General features: G+C 47.0%; 1 protein-coding gene across 2 annotated transcripts in view; it reads right to left on the reverse strand.

Annotated features, from left to right (window-relative positions):
- Nucleotides 1-3,683: 3,683 nt before the first annotated feature.
- Nucleotides 3,684-21,284, reverse strand: part of PATL1 (PAT1 homolog 1, processing body mRNA decay factor) — a 38,799-nt gene continuing 21,198 nt past the window's right edge. For both annotated transcript variants that reach the window (XM_066586481.1, XM_066586480.1), the window contains 11 exons: nt 21,181-21,267; nt 18,169-18,349; nt 17,110-17,233; nt 13,783-13,880; nt 11,765-11,824; nt 10,533-10,681; nt 9,150-9,309; nt 8,926-9,066; nt 6,857-6,945; nt 6,431-6,580; nt 3,684-4,155 (listed from right to left, as the gene is read on the reverse strand). In XM_066586481.1, coding sequence (XP_066442578.1) covers nt 4,137-4,155; nt 6,431-6,580; nt 6,857-6,945; nt 8,926-9,066; nt 9,150-9,309; nt 10,533-10,681; nt 11,765-11,824; nt 13,783-13,880; nt 17,110-17,233; nt 18,169-18,349; nt 21,181-21,267 — 1,258 coding nt within the window. In that variant the 3' untranslated portion in view covers nt 3,684-4,136. The remainder of the gene's footprint in view (nt 4,156-6,430; nt 6,581-6,856; nt 6,946-8,925; nt 9,067-9,149; nt 9,310-10,532; nt 10,682-11,764; nt 11,825-13,782; nt 13,881-17,109; nt 17,234-18,168; nt 18,350-21,180; nt 21,268-21,284) is intronic.

A 21,284-nucleotide genomic window follows, 5' to 3' on the forward strand; every position in this document is an offset into this window, starting at 1 on the left:
TTGACCAGAGATCCCTAATGTTTAGAGATAAATTAAGGAGAGGCTCATTTGAATATGGTGTCAAATGCGGTAGTTGGCTCACCAGAACCCTACACCCCAGAACGCCGCTAACGTATGTCTCTAGAATAGTCGCGGCGCGGACACTTGGTTCATTCGACGGAGGATATCCTGGAGGAATTTAGGATCTTTTACAACAGACTATACAATATTGAATCTGGAGTTCCAGGAGACAGGCCGGTCAGTGATAGGGGCCTACCTCGCAGCTAATGCCCCTCCCCGGGAAACTGACAGATATGGAGAGAGGAACTGGAATTGGATTTTACCCAACAGGAACTATGAGATAGTCCAAAATCTAAAAGAGGGCAAGAGCCCCAGACTGAACTGGTTCACCGCCAGTTTCTACAAATTATTTCAAAAGGAAATGGCAGCATTTAATGCAATTATCCGGGGCCAACGCTTCCCTCCTCAGGCATTACAGGCCCATATTAAAGTTATCTCTAAGCCGGGCAAGGACGCCTCAGTCTGCGGAAACTTTACCATCAATGTTGATCAATGAAATGGGTCTAAACGGTTTGCCAAACTTATAGGCAATAGGTTCCAAAATATTATACCAGGACTAGTCCACAGAGAGCAAGTAGGCTTCGTCCCGGGCAGAGAGGCAAGGGACAACACTATAAAGACGCTGGCTCTTATCGATAGAGCCAGACAAGTGGGATCTCCCCTCTGTCTTCTAGCAATTGATGTCTCAAAGGCATTTGATCGAGTGAGTTGGCCCTTCCCCTCTGCCACGCTGGACGGTATAGATCTAGGTGGGCAGACGAAGCAGTGGATAATGGAATTATACCATAACCCCACGGCAAGAGTCCTGGTTAACAGGGTGGGAAACGGAACCAGGCAGAGGTGCCCACTTTCACCATTCCTATAGGTCTTAACCATGGAGGTACTAGCAAACGCCATCCGTGGCAACAGATCTATCAGGGAAATTCAAACAGGCAATCGGGAACATAAAATGGCCCTCTTTGGACGATCTGCTTCTTTATATGTCCAATCCCCAAGGTGGGCATGCCGCTCCTCCTCAAGGAGTTTAAAAGATTCAGCAGAATTAGCAATTACAAAGTTAACGCCCCAAAATCCGAGGTCCTGAATGTCACACGCCTGCAGACAGAGGTGTCCTATCTGGAAAAATAGTTTCATTTTTGCTGGCGCAACAAGAGTATATAATATTTATGTATCCAACTCTCTGCAGATGTTTCTCAGGCATTTAGACTCAACTTCCTCCCATTCACGTCAGGATTGGAGAGAGATCTGGGTAAATGGGGACATGTATCTTTCTTGGAGTGGTAGGGTCAATGTGGATTCGCTGCCTAAGTTCGTCTATCTGTGCCAAACCATCCCAGGTCAGACTTCCAAAATCATATCTGAAAAAGCGGAGATCCTAAATAACAGCGTTTGTGTGAAAAGTAGTAAACCACGCATGCGCTTCTCGCTCCTTACGATGAGAAAAAGGTGGCATGGTCTCCCCGACTTCACCCTCAACTATAGGGCTGGTATCTCCAACTGCATACTAGATTTGCTCAAACATATGTTATCGAAGCTGCGGATGGAGGCGGAGCACCAAGGTGTGGCAGGCTACCTACAGGCAGCTTTCTGGACTCCCCCCAAAGATCAAAGTTCTTCTTATTTCATCTGCATTCTATACCCAACTTATCAAAAATTGGGCAGGCTTTGCGGCCACGAAGGGACCCACTCATGCCCATAGTTTTTAACCCCCAGTACGAGGCCACTTTTAAGAGTCCCTCTATCTTGGTGCTCCCAAACACCCGAATCCCAAGACTGGGAGATGTGATGTCGCACTCAGGGCTAAGACCGCCCCAGGAGATCCTGGGTAATAGTGAGGCTCAACTGGGTAGGTGATTACAGTATTTCCAGTTGAGCGGTCCTGTGTGACGCCATGGGTAAATGAGATAGGCCACTTCCCAAGCATATGATTTCCAAACTATATAGTCTGTTGCTGTCTTGGTAGATGGAGGGCAAAAACCCTGATTATGTGGGGGCATGGGAGAGGGCACTGGGTAGGACCCCTCCCCCCTGAGAGCTGGAACAGGCGGTGGCTTTTGACATAAGCTCTCCTCGGTCAGTAGAATCCAGGACCTGAATTTCAGATTATTGTCTAGGTGGTACAGAACACTGGATCGGCTCCAAAAGTATGTTTCCCCAGATCCCCTCCACTTGTTGGAGATGTAATAGCAGCAGAGGCACAATGACATCTGGTGGGACTATCCTCAGGTGTCGAATCTTTGGAAAGTGGTGATAGAGTTCTATAACCATATATGACACACAGGGGTGACCCCTACTCCAGAACTGGCTCTTCTTTCTAGGTTTCCCGGTTCAACGAGATGCAAAAAAAGGAGCTGCCTCCGATTTTCTTTTCATTATAGCAGCCAGATGAATTATTCAGAGACTGTAGCGCTCCACTATTGCTCCATCCCGGATAATGTGGGTGGAGGAGCTCCATGGACACTCATGCATTTTGAGGAGTTGGGAGCCGAGGCTTAGGGGAAAAAAAACTACTACACCTGGCGGGCCTTCAGCTTCTCAGATGGGCTTGGAAGGTGGATAGAGTCATGCAGATATCAGTCACTATCCCACCCCAACACAGTTAGACCTCCCCGCTCCTTTCAAAAGGAGGAGTTAAGTTGATCAAGTTTATCTGTAATACAGTGACCGCCGATGGTCGAGTTCTTTTTTCTGAGAGACTGCAATGATTGATCTGGATAATTCCCTACCTTGTCTCACCTATTTACTACTGTTGAAATAGCCATATTGTGTAAGACACAAGACTGCCCCTCCTCCTTAACCCCCACCCCATTCCCTTTATTTTTGTTAATGTAAACTTGTATGTCAGAAAATGTTTAATAAAACTATTTTTGAACCTAAAAATTGTGAGAAAGCAATGATTACAAAGGCAGGGAAGGGTCTGATAATTCTCACACGGAGCCCGCCCTGGGCCTCATGTGCCTCAGAGAAAAATAGATTGCAATGAAATACACAAAAAATTACTTAAGAGGTTGTCTGGAACTCTTCCTATTGACGACCGATCCTCCGGATACAAGACTTTTTTTTTGTTTCAAGCAGCAAAAACTGGGAAGCCGCACCTGAATTTTATGGCATTAGTTCTTCTGCGTTCAGCAATACCCCATTGTAGCCCCAATTTGCTTACTGAACAAAGAATCCATTGGATAACAGCGATCACATGACCAGGAACTGCTTCACGGGGCTCCTGGTCAATGCCCCAGGCTCTCAGCTACCTTTAGCCGAGAGCAAGGAAATTAAAAGTTTCCAGGGCCCTCATCGGCTTCTATGCATACATCTGCCATTTTGCAGGCGGGTGCATGCGCTGAAGCCGGGGAAGGTCAGTGGATAACTGTGATCATGTGATTTGAGTACCACAGCGGCCCCTGTTGACAGCTCCAAACTGTCACTCGCCAACCCTGCCGTGTTTTCACAGCCCTGTAGAATAAAGCCCAGCCACCCAAAACATGAACACGCACATGGGTGGTCACTAAGGGGTTAAGACTTAGTGCCCCTTTGACGTAGTTGGGTCATCTTTTACAGAAGATGCACTTTTGGTTACACAGCCCGTCAGGGTAAACTTTTTATACTGTAAATTAACAACAATCTCAACAAGTTACCAACCGGACTTTAATAGAGTAAAAATACTGAGCGCCTATGGAGAACTTGTCATAGATATGCCATGGACATCAGAGCCACCAGTGCTGGAAGGCACATGTACAAACGGTCATTTAAAAGTCCAGTTTAATACTTTATATTTATTTACATAGCGCTATATATATATATATTTATATAAAAAATAAACAGGATTCAGCTGAAAGATCCTTTCAGTGATATTAGCAATAGTGAATCTCACTGAGCCACTCTGTAAAACCCTACACAAACGGTACGGCTGCTTCATGTAGTGCCCGCCCTCTGCTGGGCCACGTCCGGTGGGTGGCCACGCCGGGCAGCCAGGCCTCTCCTTACTGCAATGCTCCAGGAACATAAACCTCACATAATACCCTTGAAGCAAAGGCTGGAAAGGTATTTTGGGGCGTGATGAATCCAAGATGCCATTTTCTTCACAAACTGGAAGCAGACCTGAAATTTCAAAGAGGAAAATGAATAAGGGGACTAAAAGACAAAAACCGCAGTCCTACATGTAGAAGGACGTCTCGCAGACTGGATCTGAGATTGTCTAGTGTGAAAAGTTGCTTTTCATCCAATTTCAATTGCAGGGCTAGTTTAACCCCTTGAGTGGCGGGTTTCCTACCACCCTGTCGTGCCCACCAGGGCAGGTTTTTTAAAATGTCTAATCATTGAATTTCAACTAATTTTGCAGTTGCGTCTCAAGAGCCATAACTTTTTCATTTTTCCATTGACATGGCCGTATGAGGGCTTGTTTTTTGCGGGACAAGTTGTGATTTTTTAAAGGGGGGAGGAAAAAAAGAAATGGGGAAAAAAGAAAAAAAGGGGCCATGTCATTAAAGGGGTGGTCTCGCGAAAGCAAGTGGGTCTATACACTTCTGTATGGCCATATTAATGCACTTTGTAATATACATCGTGCATTAAATATGAGCCATACAGAAGTTATTCACTTACCTGCTCCGTTGCTAGCGTCCCCGTCGCCATGGTTCCGTCTAATTTCGGTGTCTTCTTGCCTTTTTAGACGCGCTTGCGCAGATCCGTCTTCTCCCTTCGGCTCCGCTCGGCAGCATCGGCATTTTGGCTCCGCCCCCTTGTACGCATCATCGCGTAGCTCCGCCCCATGACGTGTGCCGTTTCCAGCCTCCTGATTGGCTGGAATCGGCACATGACGGGGGCGGAGCTACGCGATGACGCGAAAAGGGGGCGGAGCCAAAACGCCGATGCTTCCAAGACCAGCCGAAGGGAGAAGGTGCATCTGCGCAAGCGCGTCTAAAAAAGCAAGAAGACACCGAAGTTAGACGGAACCATGGCAACGGGGACGCTAGCAACGGAGCAGGTAAGTGAATAACTTCTGTATGGCTCATATTTAATGCACGATGTATATTACAAAGTGCATTAATATGGCCATACAGAAGTGTATACCCCCACTTGCTTTCGCGAGACCACCCCTTTAAGGGGTTAAATAATGTATTAACTTCCTTCTCTGGGTCATTACGACGCATGGATACCACATGTGTGATTGTATTTTTGATTTTTTTTTACAAAGTAAAGGGAGACAAGTGTTTTTTTAATTTTTTAAATAATTTTTTTACTTTTTTTATTTTTACTTTTTAAAAAAAATTTTTTTTGTCCCTTTAGGGGACTTCCACAGGGACCCATCAGGATCCCTGATCACATTCCGGGGGTCTGATGGTGACAGCCCTTTACATGCTGCAGTGACAACCCTTTACATGCTGCAGTCACATAGACTGCAGCATGTAAAGGGTTAACACAGCAGAGATCGGAGGTTTTCTCTGATCTCTGCTGTAAGAGCAGGTACCTAGCTGTCCTCTGACAGCTAACAACCAGCTCTCCCTGCCACAGAGACCATCGGCTTGCTTCTGACAAGCCGATGGTCTCTATGGCAACTTGTAAACAAAGCAGGAGATTGCCGACATGCCGGCAATATCTTCTGCTGGTTTTTCAAAGCCCTTGCTTTGTTCTCTGTGGGTCTGTGCAGGCAGAGCACACTGTCACAGCTTGTGGCATTGTGCTCTGCAGCTCCCATAGTGATACATAGCCCGGAAATCTTCCGGGCTATGTTGCTATGAGCAGTGGAGCTCGTCCCGGAAAATTTCCGGGCGTGCCACTCAAGGGGTTAAGAGAGTTGGAGCTTGAAAAAAAAACAAAAAAAAAAAAAAAACTGATTTCACAAGTTTCATCCAAAACCCACTACATGACTAACATTAAGGCCAGCGCAATATCAGGCCAGGAATCACAATCTTGCGCTATTTTCTTAGCCATGTGAAGCCAGCCTTCGTGTTGCATGCCCCAGATCTGTGCAGCTGCATGTACCGGTCTGGAAGTCCCTAAATGGATGCAGAACCCTCTGGAAAACGATACATGATATCATGAGTCTAGTAACAGTGGTAATCACCGTCTGCCCTTCACACCTAACTCCATCCACCACCCATCCCCCCAGCACTGTGGTTTAACTGGGAAGCATAAGATGGGGATCACAACGGCTTGATTTCTACGATAAGGCTTTATGCAGTCCGTGCAGAACTAAGTGTAACCTGAACCGAGGACGTGACTGAGGTTAGTGGACAGCGCTTCCCTAAAGCAGCCCGTCTGAGGACTCAGGCCTCCAGATTTGTTGGAGATCCTTTTAGGTAGAACACGTTGGCTTTATAGTGGTGTACTACAGAGGTTGCACTGCATACTTGGTGCTGAACTAATCCATATTCACCTGAACTTGGAGCGCAGTTGGCAGAGAGCTTGCTCATCGAGGTACCGTGAGAAGTGCAGCAGAGCGGTGACCGGGGAGCAGAGCGGCTGCGGCAGGGAGTTTGCTGGGATCTGCAAAAGGCAGTGCGCAACTTGTGCAACCAGTGGGGTCCTGAAAGAGAGCATGAGTGTTAACACCCCGACAGAACGCGGATGGGGAATTCAAAGGAGTGAGGGCGCTGTTATTTATTTTTTCCCCCCATGTATAATGTGGATTACTGAGATATATTCTTCAAAGTTAGGCACAACTTGTACGTACGTCTACCGTGCACCGCATCTGTCAGCGCACGGACACCAATGTGCACACTGACATGTATTGTGATGCCCTATTTCAAGTACACGGATCCCCATGATCTACAAACAGAAATGACCCCGTTATACCACATACCAGAGGGATTGGTTCAGTGCAGTAGAATATTCAGAGGTCATCAGCTCTTCACTTCGCTCCAGGATCTGACAGAGGAGGGTCAGGCCGAACTGTGGAGGAAATGGTGGACACAGCAGGTTGTAAAGCCTCCATGCAGAATACACACATTATATTATAGAATATACATATATACACACTCACACACCCATGTAAATGCAGCAGAGAAAAGTTAGGTTCAATAATTGTAGACTCCATTACAACTAGATTGCCCTAGAAGTCAACTCTTTGCAAGGGTAAGTGCCCGCTTTCCCATAGTCATTGGGGCACATTTACTAATACTGTCTAAAATGTAAACCGCGTAATTGGAAACTAGAAATTCTTATCATTTGACCCGATTTACCATCCAGTAGGAATCTGGTGTATTTTAGGACTAAGCTTATACCACCTACTAGTTGGCTCAGTTTAGGCCGCGCCCTTTTTACAAACAAGGAGGAGGGGGTGAAGTGTCTAAAATAGTTTAAAAACATAGTAAATGAGCTGTAAAGTTTTCTGGATGAATTTGCACCAGGAAACAGTTGTATTTTGAAGAGTAAATCTTCCATTGTGTTTCTCTGCTGCACTTCTGGCTGAGCGATACCGCACGATACCCCCTGTATGTTGCCTCATTCTGTGTATATTAAAATACTCTATAGACTTCAAGGAGCTTGACTTGTCAAGATTACAGGTAACATGGGCTTAGTTTCTGAAGAGTTGCTGGAGTGTTTCAATTCTGTTAACTTCTATCCAGTTAAATGAGAATGGAGCACAGCTGCTGGCGCTCAAAGGTCATCTAATCTGACAATCTGGCCAAGAACTCAGATTAAACTAGAGGTGCACAAACTTTCATCCAGGAGCCACCTTGTAAGATCAGACTGCTCCCAAAGGCAGCAATTAAACGTATAGGGGACATCTGAGACAACGGCATATCAGCAGCATCATTCCAGACGCGAGGTCTGCTTTTAGGGAGAACGTAGGTCCCCCCGCTGGGCACAGGGGAGCAGCTGAGGTGCCATGCATGAGCACTGGAATATGTACTGCAGTTTATTGGAGTTATGGAAACACATGAATTACAGGTGACAACGCAGCACACTTGTCACCTATCCACATAGCCACGTCCTCTTAGGAGTCAGTGGAGCCCCCAAATATGGGGAGCCAACAATATCTGTGGGCTGCACAGAACAGGCCACGCAGATTGTGAGCCCCTCATCTAGACTGATGGGTCTAAACAACAGCCGCCGCTCTAAAGGGACGTCAGCACTCATTAAGTGGCCCATATTCTACTAAGTGTGTTTTCCTGTCCTCCACATAGCACGCCGACTCAAATATTGTTACCGGCTTCTAGATGAACTTTTAGTACAAGGATTGCGATCAAAAAGGCACAAATCTACAGTCACGTGAATTCTGTGTTCTGGGAAGAGTTCTGACACAATTAACTCTTCCATGCAATCAAGTGTCCTGTCTTAGGCCATTTCAGAGCTGCACACAGGAAAGCCCTGACTATGTGGAATGAGGCGTGACCCAGCAGGTCATTATGGCCGGCTGCACACAACCGGGTCGGATTCCGTATGCAGGAGCCCGCAGCAGCAGAAGCAGACCCTGTGCCCGGCGTCCGCCCATACCCGTTATTACCCCTTCTCTCCTGTACCGTGGATGGTCCGCACAGTTTACCATCAGACACGCGGCGTACAGATTTTCTTTTCTCTTTAAAACCCCTGCTTCTCCTGTGTCATCACTTAGCGATGACGCCAGTTCTGCGACCTTTCCGCAATGTAAATTGCGGAAGGGCTGCGGGTCAGACGGCTTCCCTTGACTTCAGTAGAAGCAGTCTGCGCGGAATCCACGTAAAAATAGAATATGCTGCAATTTTTCCCTCTGAGAGCGGACAATAGCAATGGATTACCACTCGTGTGCAGGAAAAACGCTTTTCCATAACATGCTATGAAGAGGTAATTGCTGTGGGATACACAGGCAGAGGCCTGCTCCATATTCCACAATCAAACCTGGTGGTGTGCAGCCGGCCTATGTCAGATACTATACCCCTAGGCACCTACCTTGTTCTGGAGCACAGCTGTAAGCTGCTGTTGAGGCGAGGTGACCCCAGACCCAGACAGACTCTGTAGTAACGCAGTGACAGCCAATCCAGACAGCTGGCCAACCACTTGGGAACACGGAGTAGCCAGGCATGGCAGAATCTGGCGGAGAGATGGCTAGTAAGCAACTTTGTAACGTGTAAGCAGCAGTGGATATCTGAAAGTGTGCAGTAAAGAACAGACACCTGATCTTGTACATCCTTCTTGATGAGGAAAGGTAAGCTGTGGGCCGCAGTGGAAATCAAAGTCGTACACTGCTGCAGAGGAAAGAAGGGGAAGATCCGGGCCACCAGGCGCTTCCCCTTTCTGATGCACATGATCTGAACCATCTGCTCCTCAGCTGCTCTGTGGGTAAAGGTACAACAGTCAGTGAGCACGCTGCAGAAGCCCCGGCCTTTACCTGGCCAGCAGGAATACTCCGACACTTGTATCCTTTGTAATTCCATACAGGAACACCGACAAGTAGTTATGTAGTCTGGTGCCTAGACCGTGTTCAACCATCATGTAGCCAGCCCCCGGTATATCCCAGTTGGCCATTACCTTGGTTATTCCTTGCTATCGGGAATCCTCAGGTCTAATTCTGATCACAGGATTTACTTGGCTTTATGTTCCCTTTTTCAGTTAGCCTAATTCCTGTGTGATGCACCCTACCAGACAAACTCTTTAGGAGGGGGACACAAACTACTATTACTGCCGATTAGAAACTCCTGTCACATTTATAATGGATTACACTTCATCCTTCCTGACTGCATCTATGATCTGTAGCTTATGCTGGGGACAATAAAAAGGTATTGATAGTGTTCTCCCAGTAGGCAGAGTTGGTACAGGCTCTCGCTGTTCATGTGATGTCGTACTGATGTATTATGGGATTGCTAGCAAACCGAGAAAGCAGGGAGAAATCTCAAAATCAAGAAGGTGCCTCAGATAGGAGTTTATGTAGCTACGTGGGGGGCTTCCAGAGTGTGACAATCAGGTGGGGGGTACGGGGATGGAGAAATGTGCGTTTTTTGCCGGTGTGGCTATTTAAGTTCAGACCATTTCAGATTCTGTGAGCTGCTGTTTAGCAACTACACCCATAAGGGTAGGTTTCAGGCTCTGATCAATTAACAGCCTTTGCTTAATGTATGTATTGGGATGTACAAGTCTAACACGGGACACGATGGATGCCTTTTTTTTGCATGTGCGGTATATGGCTTACAACCAATCGAGGGCTTGTTGCTGAGTGTAAACACATGACATCGGTGACATCAGCGATCGTGCAGTCATCTACCCGGCTGTCGGCCCGTGTAACAGGGACCTTAGGCTGATAGCTTACTACTCTTCTCTTTGTGTACACGATTAGGCAATAGGCAAACAAAAGATTCTGCCTCCTCATGAATGCACAATTAGTACAAGAGAATTAAAACTAATACAAGCAGGATGCCAGAGCAGCCAATCAGATCGCAGCTCCCATATTTCACAGGCCTTTTGGGAAATGAAAGGCATATGATTGGTTACTATGGGAATATCTCCACTTGTCCCTTGATTTCTCTTCAATTTGTTTTGCCCATATTTACCAGGAGGCATACCTCTCACTCCCTTCCTTAACCCTGAGGATGTCCGAGAGCTGCTGCAGTTTCTGCCTTCGTTCTTCGGTCAGTGCGTCCCGCTCCTCGTCATCACAGCAGAGGGAAAACCGGCGATCAAAGTCTTCCAGCTCTAACAGTAGAGAGAATGCCTGCAACCGAGAGCATGAGGTCACTCATCTGCTAACCATAGCTCCAGCGTAACCAGAAGTATCATACAGGCCAGCCATAGAGAAACTGGCTACAAGACACAGCCTACTGGCAGGCGACAGCCTACTGGCGGCTCCCCACTGGAGCCTGGAGTTATGCCCATCCATGCACCTGCTATATGGAACGCGTCCCCCAGGGTGCCCAATTATAGACCAAAACATTAGCAGGGGTTTATTAAAATAATGGAAACCCCTAGATGTTTGGGATGGCTCTGATAAACATGTAGATCTGCCTTTGGCAGTGAATGCAGGCCGAATTCAGTGTGCAATGCACCCATACAAGTGCTAATGGAATATCACATAACTGTCCAGGCCGGGTAGAGATGGTGATCAGCGCGGCTTCAAGCTCCACAGCCGGACACGGCGATCATACCCCCACAAATGACACCCGTAATGTATTCACTGAGGGGGTCGGGGGTATTTTACAGCTTCTTTTCAGGAATACAATTTAGAGGGAAAAAAATAAAAATTCATATTTTTGCAAATGTCATTTTAAAGACAGGATTTTTTTCCCTATAATGCAAATGAAAATGAGGATTTGCACCTCAAATTGGATCCCCCCGTTTTTCCCGTGTTCAGAGACATACCCATCGTGGCCCTAATCTTATGTCTGGCTGCACAACGGGGCCCAAAAACTGAAAGGAGCAGCCAGTGGCTTTGAGAACAGACATTTAGCATGAAGGTGATTTAGGCCCCATTGCCCACTTGTAGAGCCTTGTGTGGCCAAAACAACAGACGACCCCAACAAATGACCCAGTTTTGAAAACTAGACCCCCTAACAAATTCATCTAGGGGTGTACTGCGCATTTTGACTGCACAGTTTTGGAGTAAATCGAAGCAAAGCAGAAGGGGGGAAAAAAAATACGATTTTTGTTTTTTTTGGCAATTGTGTCATTTTAAAAAATGTTTTTTCTGTACAGCGAACATAAGAATGAATACCTTCACCGCAAAATGGATCCCCCTGTTTGCCCTGTGTTCAGAAACATACCCGTTGTGGCCCTAATCTTATATCTGGATGCACCTTACCTTCTCGATGACGACCAGAGTCTGGCGTCTTTTGTCCCGCACTTGCTTCTCCCGCGTATCCTATTGTGTAAAGAGAAAGCCAATGTGTCAGTGTATTCAATATATACTGCAGCTCATCCGGTTCACCGCAGGGGAGGCCGTTTCTGTGCCCTCAGTGAACGAGGTAAGTGTTTGCACACAAATGAGCCCACCTACCCCTTTCAGTCTTCACATGCATACTATATAGACATTTATATAAAATATCCTTGAAGACTGTTGAAGAAATGGAGCCATGAAACTCCTGCATTAAATAACCACCAACTTGCTGGCAGCAGCCAATCAGCTTTCAGTTGTCAAAGCCCAAATACAACACAAGCGCCGCACTGCGGTAATCCTTGTATTGTGAGATTATGGAAACCTGGGAAAGGGCTTTTCAGCTGATAATGGCATGAGACCCCTTTCCACCAGCTGCCAGCCGTGCTGAGATGCAGGGTAGGGCTTGCGTGAAGCCGCTTGCCTAGAGGTGGTTTCTCTTGCCGGCATGCGGCACACACAAGAGCGTGACCAACTACCTGGAGACCCTCAAGCGACAAGAGAGGAAAACAAATTTACCGGTGTGCACTGATGGAAATGAGGAAGAATAGCACATGAACTGTGACGTCACATGCCAGTGGCTTGAAGTCATGTTTTACAACCCAAAAAGTTGCTTAGGCCCATTAACCCCTTGAGTGGCGGGTTTCCTACCACCCTGTCGTGCCCACCAGGGCAGGTTTTTTAAAATGGTCTAATCATTGAATTTCAACTAATTTTGCAGTTGCCTCTCAAGAGCCATAACTTTTTCATTTTTCCATTGACATGGCCATGTGAGGGCTTGTTTTTTGCGGGACAAGTTGTGATTTTTTTAAATGGGGGGAGGGAAAAAAGAAATGGGGAAAAAAGAAAAAAAGGGGCCATGTCATTAAGGGGTTAAATAATGTATTAACTTCCTTCTCTGGGTCATTACGACGCACATGGATACCACATGTGTGATTGTATTTTTGATTTTTTACAAAGTAAAGGGAGACAAGTGTTTTTATTAATTTTTTTTATAATTTTTTAACTTTTTTTATTTTTTTTATTTATTTTTTTTTATTTTAATTTTTTGTCCCTTTAGGGGACTTCCACAGGGACCCATCAGGACCCCCTGATCACATTCCGGGGGTCCGATGGTGACAGCCCTTTACATGCTGCAGTGACAGCCCTTTACATGCTGCAGTCACATAGACTGCAGCATGTAAAGGGTTAACACAGCAGAGATCGGAGGTTTTCTCTGATCTCTGCTGTAAGAGCTGGTACCTAGCTGTCCTCTGACAGACAAGCACCAAGCTCTCCCTGCCACAGAGACCATCGGCTTGCTTCTGACAAGCCGATGGTCTCTATGGCAACCTGTAAACAAACCAGGAGATTGCTGGCATATCGGCAATATCTTCTGCTGGTTTTTCAAAGTCCTGCACTGCTCTATGTGGGTCTGTGCAGGCAGAGCACACTGTCACAGCTTGTGGCATTGTGCTCTGCAGCTCCCATAGTGATACCTAGCCCGGAAATCTTCCGGGCTATATCACTATGGGCAGTGGAGCTCGTCCCGGAAAATTTCCGGGCGTGCCACTCAAGGGGTTAATAGAAGAAAAAAAAAGGCTATTGTGGGTTAAAAAGCACAGAAACTGAGCGACTAGTCAGAGGGTTGGAAGACAAATAGGAGTGTGAGGCCGAGTCCAAGAGACAAAGGTTGGTCACATGACCGCTTCCTGCCAGCATGCAGCCCGGCATGGAGGACGCCCCATTTGGAGGTGATACAATTGGCGCACCACCCCTTCTGGCACCAGTCTTACTGGTTACAGGTTAATATGTATGGACATCAGGACTTCATTCATTTAGAAATATCCACACAACACATGTGCCTGAAGTCGTCCGTATTCCCAAACTACAGCAGCTTGTATTCATTTCCAGTAAAGTTAACGAGTAGCGAAACATCTGCTGTGGGAAGAGGATTGGCAACTTACCTCTTCATCGGAGCGATGGGTTGCCACAGCATCGATCATCTTCCGTGGGTTATTCACGCTGGACACGGTCAGCTTTCCAAGAGAGCCTTCAAACTGCACTGCGCATTGAAAATGAATGTGCGGCATTATTACCCTCAAGTTATCCAACAGGTGGAAAGGGAACATTAAATTGCCGATATAGTCCCAAAGATAGTATTAAAATAGGGCTGTAGCATGAGAAACATCCGATGTCCACCCCCGGGGCAAATACTAGATGGACACGAGTGTCCATACGGCCAGCTACAACATGACAACCGCCTGAGGATGGCCAGTCATCATTTCTGCTAAACCCACATCTACTCCCGGCTCCCGCCGTGTTCACACCGCCCTCCTGTCCGGCTTACGGGATGTTACATGGGCTGCAGCCATCGGTCAGCGAGCTCTGGTATTGGCTACAGAGCCTGTGATGTCCCGTAAATAGGCGGGGCAGCCTGTAAAGATGTCAGAGGGGAGACCCGAAGCAGTGGTGAGGGACAAAGAAGTCTAGGCAGGTTTGTTAGGTTCCTGCATTGGAAATAAGCTTTTACAGACATATTACAACTCCCACAGCCCCTTTACCACAGTGTAGTCCCCCCCCCCCCCCCCCCCCCAACGGATCCCGTTTTAGAGAAATGATTCCACAGAACGCCCCGATGCAGTTACAATGTGCTTACTATGAGGGCGCTGTAAGTGAGCTTGGTTTCCCTCACGCAGTGTTCTGTGCGCACCTGAGACCTGCTTCTACCACGGTGGAGGATTCATTCTCTCCATTAGGGATTCTCTAAACCATTTACCACCGTAGTTTCTACACTTCCTCTCAAACGGGTTAAATGGAAGGTTTCGCTTTCAGACGGCAACTAGTAACTATTTACATCTTTAAATCTGGCAAGTGGAATAAATCTATATTAAGGAAAGTAAAAAAATTTTTTTTTTAAAGTGTACTATAATTTTAAGTGTCAGTTTTTTCCCCCTACAATGAAGAAAGTTGCTTTCTGCCTTCCTCTAGATCAGGGGTGTCAAACTCATTTTCACCGGGGGCCACATCAGGTTTTTGGTGAACTTCAAAGGGCCGATTGTAAGACAGTACAGTAAGGGCTCGTTCACACCAGCGTATTTGCGTACATAATATGCAGAGAACAGAAGCCATTGATGTCAATGATTTCATTCACATGATGTATATTCTCACACAGCATGACCTATATTGTTTCAAACTACGCACCCCGATAGGCCATTGAAGTGAATGGGCCGCGCAAATACGTGGTGATTGCACAGGAAACCTATGTATTCAATGCATATTTGCGCACCATCTCAGGGGCCCATCTGCGTTCTTTTCTGCGTGCCCAAATACGCAGGCATAAGCGATTTTCGATTGCGCAAATACGTAGCGTATTTGTGCGACCGAAATGCAATTACGCCCGTGTGAACGAGCCCTAATACTGACCCCCATAGTGGTCGCAGTAGTAATAATGACTCTGATAGTGGCCTCAGTAAAAATAGTGACCCCTATAGTGGTCGCAGTAATAATAGTGACTCTCATAGTTGCTCTAGTAAAAATATTGACCCCCACAGTAGACCAGTTAGTAATAGCGATCCCTACAGTGACCCCAGTAGTAATAGCGACCCCTACAGTAATATTACCCCCTCCCAGCAGCAATATTACCCACTCCCAGCAACAATATTAACCCCCCCACACAGCAACATTAACCCCCACCAGCAATATTAACCCCTCCCCCCTGCACCAATATTAACCCCCTCCCAGCAACAGTATTAACCCCCACCCACCCAGCAGCAATATTAACACCCCCCCCCCCCTCCTCCCCTTCCCAACCCGGCAGCAATATTAACCCCCTGCCAGCAACAATATTAACCCCCTCCCAGCAGCAATATTAACCCCCCCCCCCCAGCAATATTACCACCCCACCCGACCCCCGCAGCAATATTAACCCCCTGCCAGCAACAATATTAACCCCCTCCCAGCAGCAATATTAACCCCCACCAGCAATATTACCACCCCACCCGACCCCCGCAGCAATATTAACCCCCTGCCAGCAACAATTTAAACCCCTCCCCCCCAAAACACACCAGCAATATTAACTCCCTCAGCCCCGGCAGCAATCAGCATTATTAACCTTCTCCCAGCAACAATATTAACCCTCACCCCCCAGCAGCAATATTAACTTCCCCCTTCCCCAGCCATATGCTTACCTCCTCCTTGCTGTCAGCACCGTTCCTCCTCGGATCGTGCTGAGCCCGGGTGGCATATGAACTTTTCCCACAAGACTTCTGCACTATTGAGCAATTCCAGCAACCTGATTGGTTGTTTGGTTCTCTGGGTTGGCTGATTCCCCAATCAGATTGCTGGAATTGCTGACAAGTGCAGAAGTCTTGTGGAAAAAGTTCATATGCGCCCGGGTGTGCACTGACATCAGTGAGCAGCACGGCACGCTTCCTCCCTGAGTCCTCTCCTGCGGAACTGAAGAGCAGGGGACTCAGGGGAGAAGGGACCAGCGCTGTCAGTGTGATTACCAGCGGGGGAGCTGCGGCACCCCAGCTGGTAATCACTACAGTGGTGAGCGGCCGTCGGCACGCCGCGGGCCACATAACACAAGGCAGCGGGCCTTGTGTTTGACACATGTGCTCTAGATCATCACTGCTGGATAGATGTAGGTCTCTTCAGGCTTCTATACTAAACTACTATGCTACACTTCATCTGTCAGCGGATTTATACGGGTTACTAGACCAAAAAAAGGGAGTTAAATGGTCAGGCATGCAATAAAACAAAAGCAGCAGTACTTACCTCTCCTCTCCCCTGGGATACAGCGAGTGTTTCCGGTGAAGATCCCCCTGTCAGCACAGACCGGAAATGGGGTGCCCGCTGCAACTAAATCAGAGGCCACAGCGTCCTTTGCCAAGTGCTGGTGCCAGGAGAATGGGAGGAGCCACTGGCTGCCCACCGTTTTACAGGGATTGGGTGAGACCATCAACCTACCCGATACCGACTAATAGTCCCAGAAGAGCTCACACAATACCTCCACAGTGTTCCCTCCTTCCTGCGTTAGTGTCCACCAAGACCGATACACAAAGTCATAGGTCAAAGAATTCAGCTGTGAGTGTAAAACACCAGACAGGGCTGACAGGAAGGCGCCATTACCCAGGAGAGCCGGGACTATTAATGTGCTCTAGTACTGCGGCGTCTCCCCCCGTCCACTCGGAGCCATGAATACCATCGCCCAATCTGCAGACAGCTGACGGTTTCCAGCAGGATCCCCATATGAAGCTAGGCCTGCTCTTTTCATGGTAATGGCTCACCTGGTTTGTATGTATGCTCCAGTTTGGCTACTTGTGGCGTGATTAGTTTTGTCCGTTCCTTCTTGGGACCCTCGCTTGGCCTGTCTTGGCTGGAGGAAAGCTTTTCCAGCTTTTCAAAGTAATTCTGAGTTTCACAACAACGTGAGTAAAAAAAAAAAACACGTAACAAAAACATGAATTTACATTCGTTTTTTTGGCTGCACATATAAGTCAGTGGGAACAGATCTGCGTTGTGCATGAAATGCTTCTATAGTCTGATCATCATCTACTATGGGCACCCCCAGGGTCCCCATCCCACACACAATAAGATGAACCCTGTTACAGACAATCTATGCAGGCTCGCCTCGGAATTAAAGGGACTGATCAGATTTAGGAAGGTAATGCAGCTTTCTCTCCGTGGTCCCACCTGTCCGTGGGGAGTGTGATATTTGTAGCTCAGCTCCACTGAAGTAGATGGACTGAGCTGCAATACCCCACACAACCAGCGGACCGGTGTGGCACTGCGTTTAGAAGCAAGCAGCCATGGTTTTCCAATCCTATACAATTCTTTAAAGCAATTCCTAGAGTACCTTGATTCTAATTGTACAGGAACGATATTAGTGGAAACAGAGGTTGCGCCAGTGTAGGGCCTAATGTCCACAGGCGGATTTCATTTGTGGCACCCGCACGGGAGATCCGCAGATCAAGCCGCCAATAGGATGCATTAGCATCCACAAAACAGTTAAAAGCATGCGGATGTAATTTTTTTCCCCCAGCATGCGGATCACATCCGCCGTGCTGAAGAAAGAAGATCCAGCCGGCACAGAGGAGACCTGCGCTGGATATGGACAGGTAAGAAAAGGTCTCTTTCTGTCCATGCCTGCGGGCACGGCTGGATTCTGCTGGGAGGTTCAGCAGATGGAATCCATGCGTACAAGTGGACAGCAGGCCTCATAAATGCGTCTGTCCCTCAAACGCTAATATAGACCCCAATCCTGAGAAAGGTCATTTACAAAGACCAAGTACACAACCTGCAGAGATGGAAGGCCGACCCTGATCTGTAGCCTCCAGAGCATTCACCTGATAGTAGAAGTCATCGTGATAGGGGTCCGTGCTCTGCAGCTGGAGGAGCTGGATACGACACACCCACTCCTTCTCTCGTTGAAGCATAAGGCCTGCATAGGGATCACGGCGATGAGCTTCCGTCAGCGAGGACCTAGAAGAGCGATTTCCTCCAGAGCCGTTAACACCTCGGTGTTGGCTGAGAATAAAACAAAGTCCACATTGGTAAATGAGCGTTTTCATATAACATGCACTAATGGAACTCCCTGTCCTGAATGGATGTTGTAGCGCAGGTAGCGCTTAGGATTTCTAAACTCAATAAAATCTTTGAAACCACAAAGTTTAAACCCCTTCCCCTCCCCCCATTTTCAGTTTTTCCTCCCTGAAAAAAACCTTACTTTATCCATTGACCGATGTCGGAGGGTTCTTTGCAGGACAAGCTGTATTTTTTTTTTATGGCTCCATGGGCGTAACGATATCTCGTGTCAGATCGTGGCCGCCCGGGAGCAGGAGACAGCTGACAGATAGGCTGACCGCGGCTAATTGCAGCATGCTGCGGTTTGAATCCCAGGAGCGGAGAATGGCTATGATTCTCCGCTCATGGACGTCACGGCTGTGCTTTCAATAGCAACGCTATGAAAAGCTTCAGACAGCGTGATTCTCTGGCAGGATCACGCCTGTGGACATGCAGCCTTTATGCACCATATAATATACTGAAAAACTTATTTTAAAAAAAGTGTAGTAAAATGGGGGGGAGAAATGAAGTCCCGCCATCTTTCAGTGCGTCTTGTTTCTACGGCGCACAAACTGCAGCAAAAATGCCCGATACCTTTATTCCGAGGGTCGGTACGATTACTGCCATACCAAACTTATAGGATTATTTTTTTTTGCTGTACTATTTTTTTCCAGAGATAATTTTTTCTTTAATTATTTTCTGCCGTATTCCGACAGCCATAACTTTATTTTCCCATCGACATCAGTGTTTGCATGACGGCCTGTAGTTTCCGTTGGTACCATTGATGGGATCCTGCCATGGTTTGGCTTAGAGGATGCCGTTCTGAGAAGTGTTCTGTACGTGTAGAACAGGTGATCCCGATGGGTTCTACATACATTTAATCATCAGCCCGGTCACCAATCAGCTAGAAGTGGGCAGCCCTTTGAACACACAGTTGAAGTAGCTGTAATAGCCACAATACCCAACGGATGAGTCCTGCAGCCGGCGCACCACATGTTAACCAGTTTCTTACTGAATTGCAAGGCTTATATTACATATTTAACCCTATTCTGTTAGCCCACAGATGCCTCCCTCAGGACTGGTCCACAGGCTATACCCTACGACTGCAGCTAGGGGGCAGTAAGGCAAGGAACAGTGTGAGTAGAAGTGTAAATACACACATGTAAAGTTGTGTGCCAACCTGCTAGTAGCACTAATCCCTTAATGAAGCGGCCCTCCCCCCCCTTTAAATAACGCCTTTATCCATCGCTGCTGCTGTATGAGGGCTTGTTTTTTGCGGGACGAGTTGTATTTTTAATGGTGCTATTTCAAGTACCGAAAAACAAAAACAAACGAGTACATTCCGCCATCTTTCAGTGCGTTTTCTTTCTACGACGCACAAACTGCAACAAAAATGCCCTGATAACTTTATTCTACGGGTCGGTACGATTACTACCATACCAAACTTGGATAGTTTTTTTTACTGTACTATATATTTTTTTTCAAAACCATTTCATTTTTTTTTTCCAATTATTTTCTGCCGCCATCTTCTGCGCACAATAACTTATTTTTCTGTTGACGTAGTTGAGCGATGGCTCATTTTTTGCGGGATGTTCTGTATTTTCTGTTAGTACCAATTCGGAATACATACGACCTTTTGATCGCTTTTTATTGCATTTTTTCTGGGAGACAGGGCGACTGAAAAAGTGCATTTCTGGCGTTCTTTTTTCGGACTACATTCACCGTGTGGGGTAAATAACACGCTACTTTGATAGATCAGACTTTTACGGACGCGGCGATACCAGATATGTAATTTTAATTTATGATTTAGATTTTTTTTAATAATAGATATGGCAAAAGGGGGTCATTTAAGCTTTTTTTTTCTTTTTAAAAAAAAAAAACCTTTATTGGTCCCTTTTTGACTTTACTTAGTAGTCCCCCTGGGGGACCACAACATGCGATGCTCTGATTGCTCCTGTAGTATGATGTAATGCTATAGCATTACATCATACTGCATTCTGAGAGGCAGCCTATCAAGCCACCGTATGGGGATGGCTTGATAGGCAGTCTCTCAAGGCAGCCCTGGGGCCTTTCAGAAAGCCCCCGGCAGCCATGACACCTGCACAGCTCCCACGATCTCACCACGGGGGAGGGAGGGCCGTACGGGACCACCGAACATCGTTCGGGGCATGTCAGAATTGACAGCGGCATTTAAAGGGTTAACCCTTTCCAATCCAATTTGCATCCTGGTTTTCGTAGGGGGCTTACTCTTTTGCTGCTGTTATACAATGGCGCTATATGCTGGCTAAAGCCAGTACTGCGTTAGGTGACACACTGTATAGGCTCCGACAGCAGCGAGGCTGGCAATATACAGTAAGAGAACCCTCACGGACGTCTTCCAACGTCGAAGCTGTGCAGCCTTAAATCATAATGTCTTCAGAGGTCACAGTGGATTGGAAAGGGTTAATAGCCACGATCAGCCGAACGCAGCTATTGCCCGCTATGCGACCTCTCTGCATACATACCCCGACGCTCCAGGATGTAAATGTACGTCCTGGAGAGGGAAGGGGTTAAATAAAACTGGAACAACGTTTGAAGGCTAAAATACATTTTTACTGTAATCAAGTTTTTTGTCATTTTCTACATTTCCTCCTCAACATGCAGAATGGCAGCCAATTTGATATAAACTTGTACATAATGGAACTGTGTAATTCCTAGAACCTCAGGTTGTAGCTGAGAATACGGGAGTACAAACTGTAATACAAGGTAATGGTACATACCACAAGGCGGTTGCCTGCGGTAACACCAGGACTTACTTGCGGTTCTGCTGCCGCTGGTGAAGTAGTCGTCTGTGCTGGGGGTGCAGGTGAGTTGTATCTGGTCGGAACGGCAGCTGCTGGGGCCTGAGAGACACAATGCC

The sequence above is a fragment of the Eleutherodactylus coqui genome, chromosome 13 (assembly GCF_035609145.1).
Source record: "Eleutherodactylus coqui strain aEleCoq1 chromosome 13, aEleCoq1.hap1, whole genome shotgun sequence".
Classification (NCBI taxonomy): domain Eukaryota; kingdom Metazoa; phylum Chordata; class Amphibia; order Anura; family Eleutherodactylidae; genus Eleutherodactylus; species Eleutherodactylus coqui.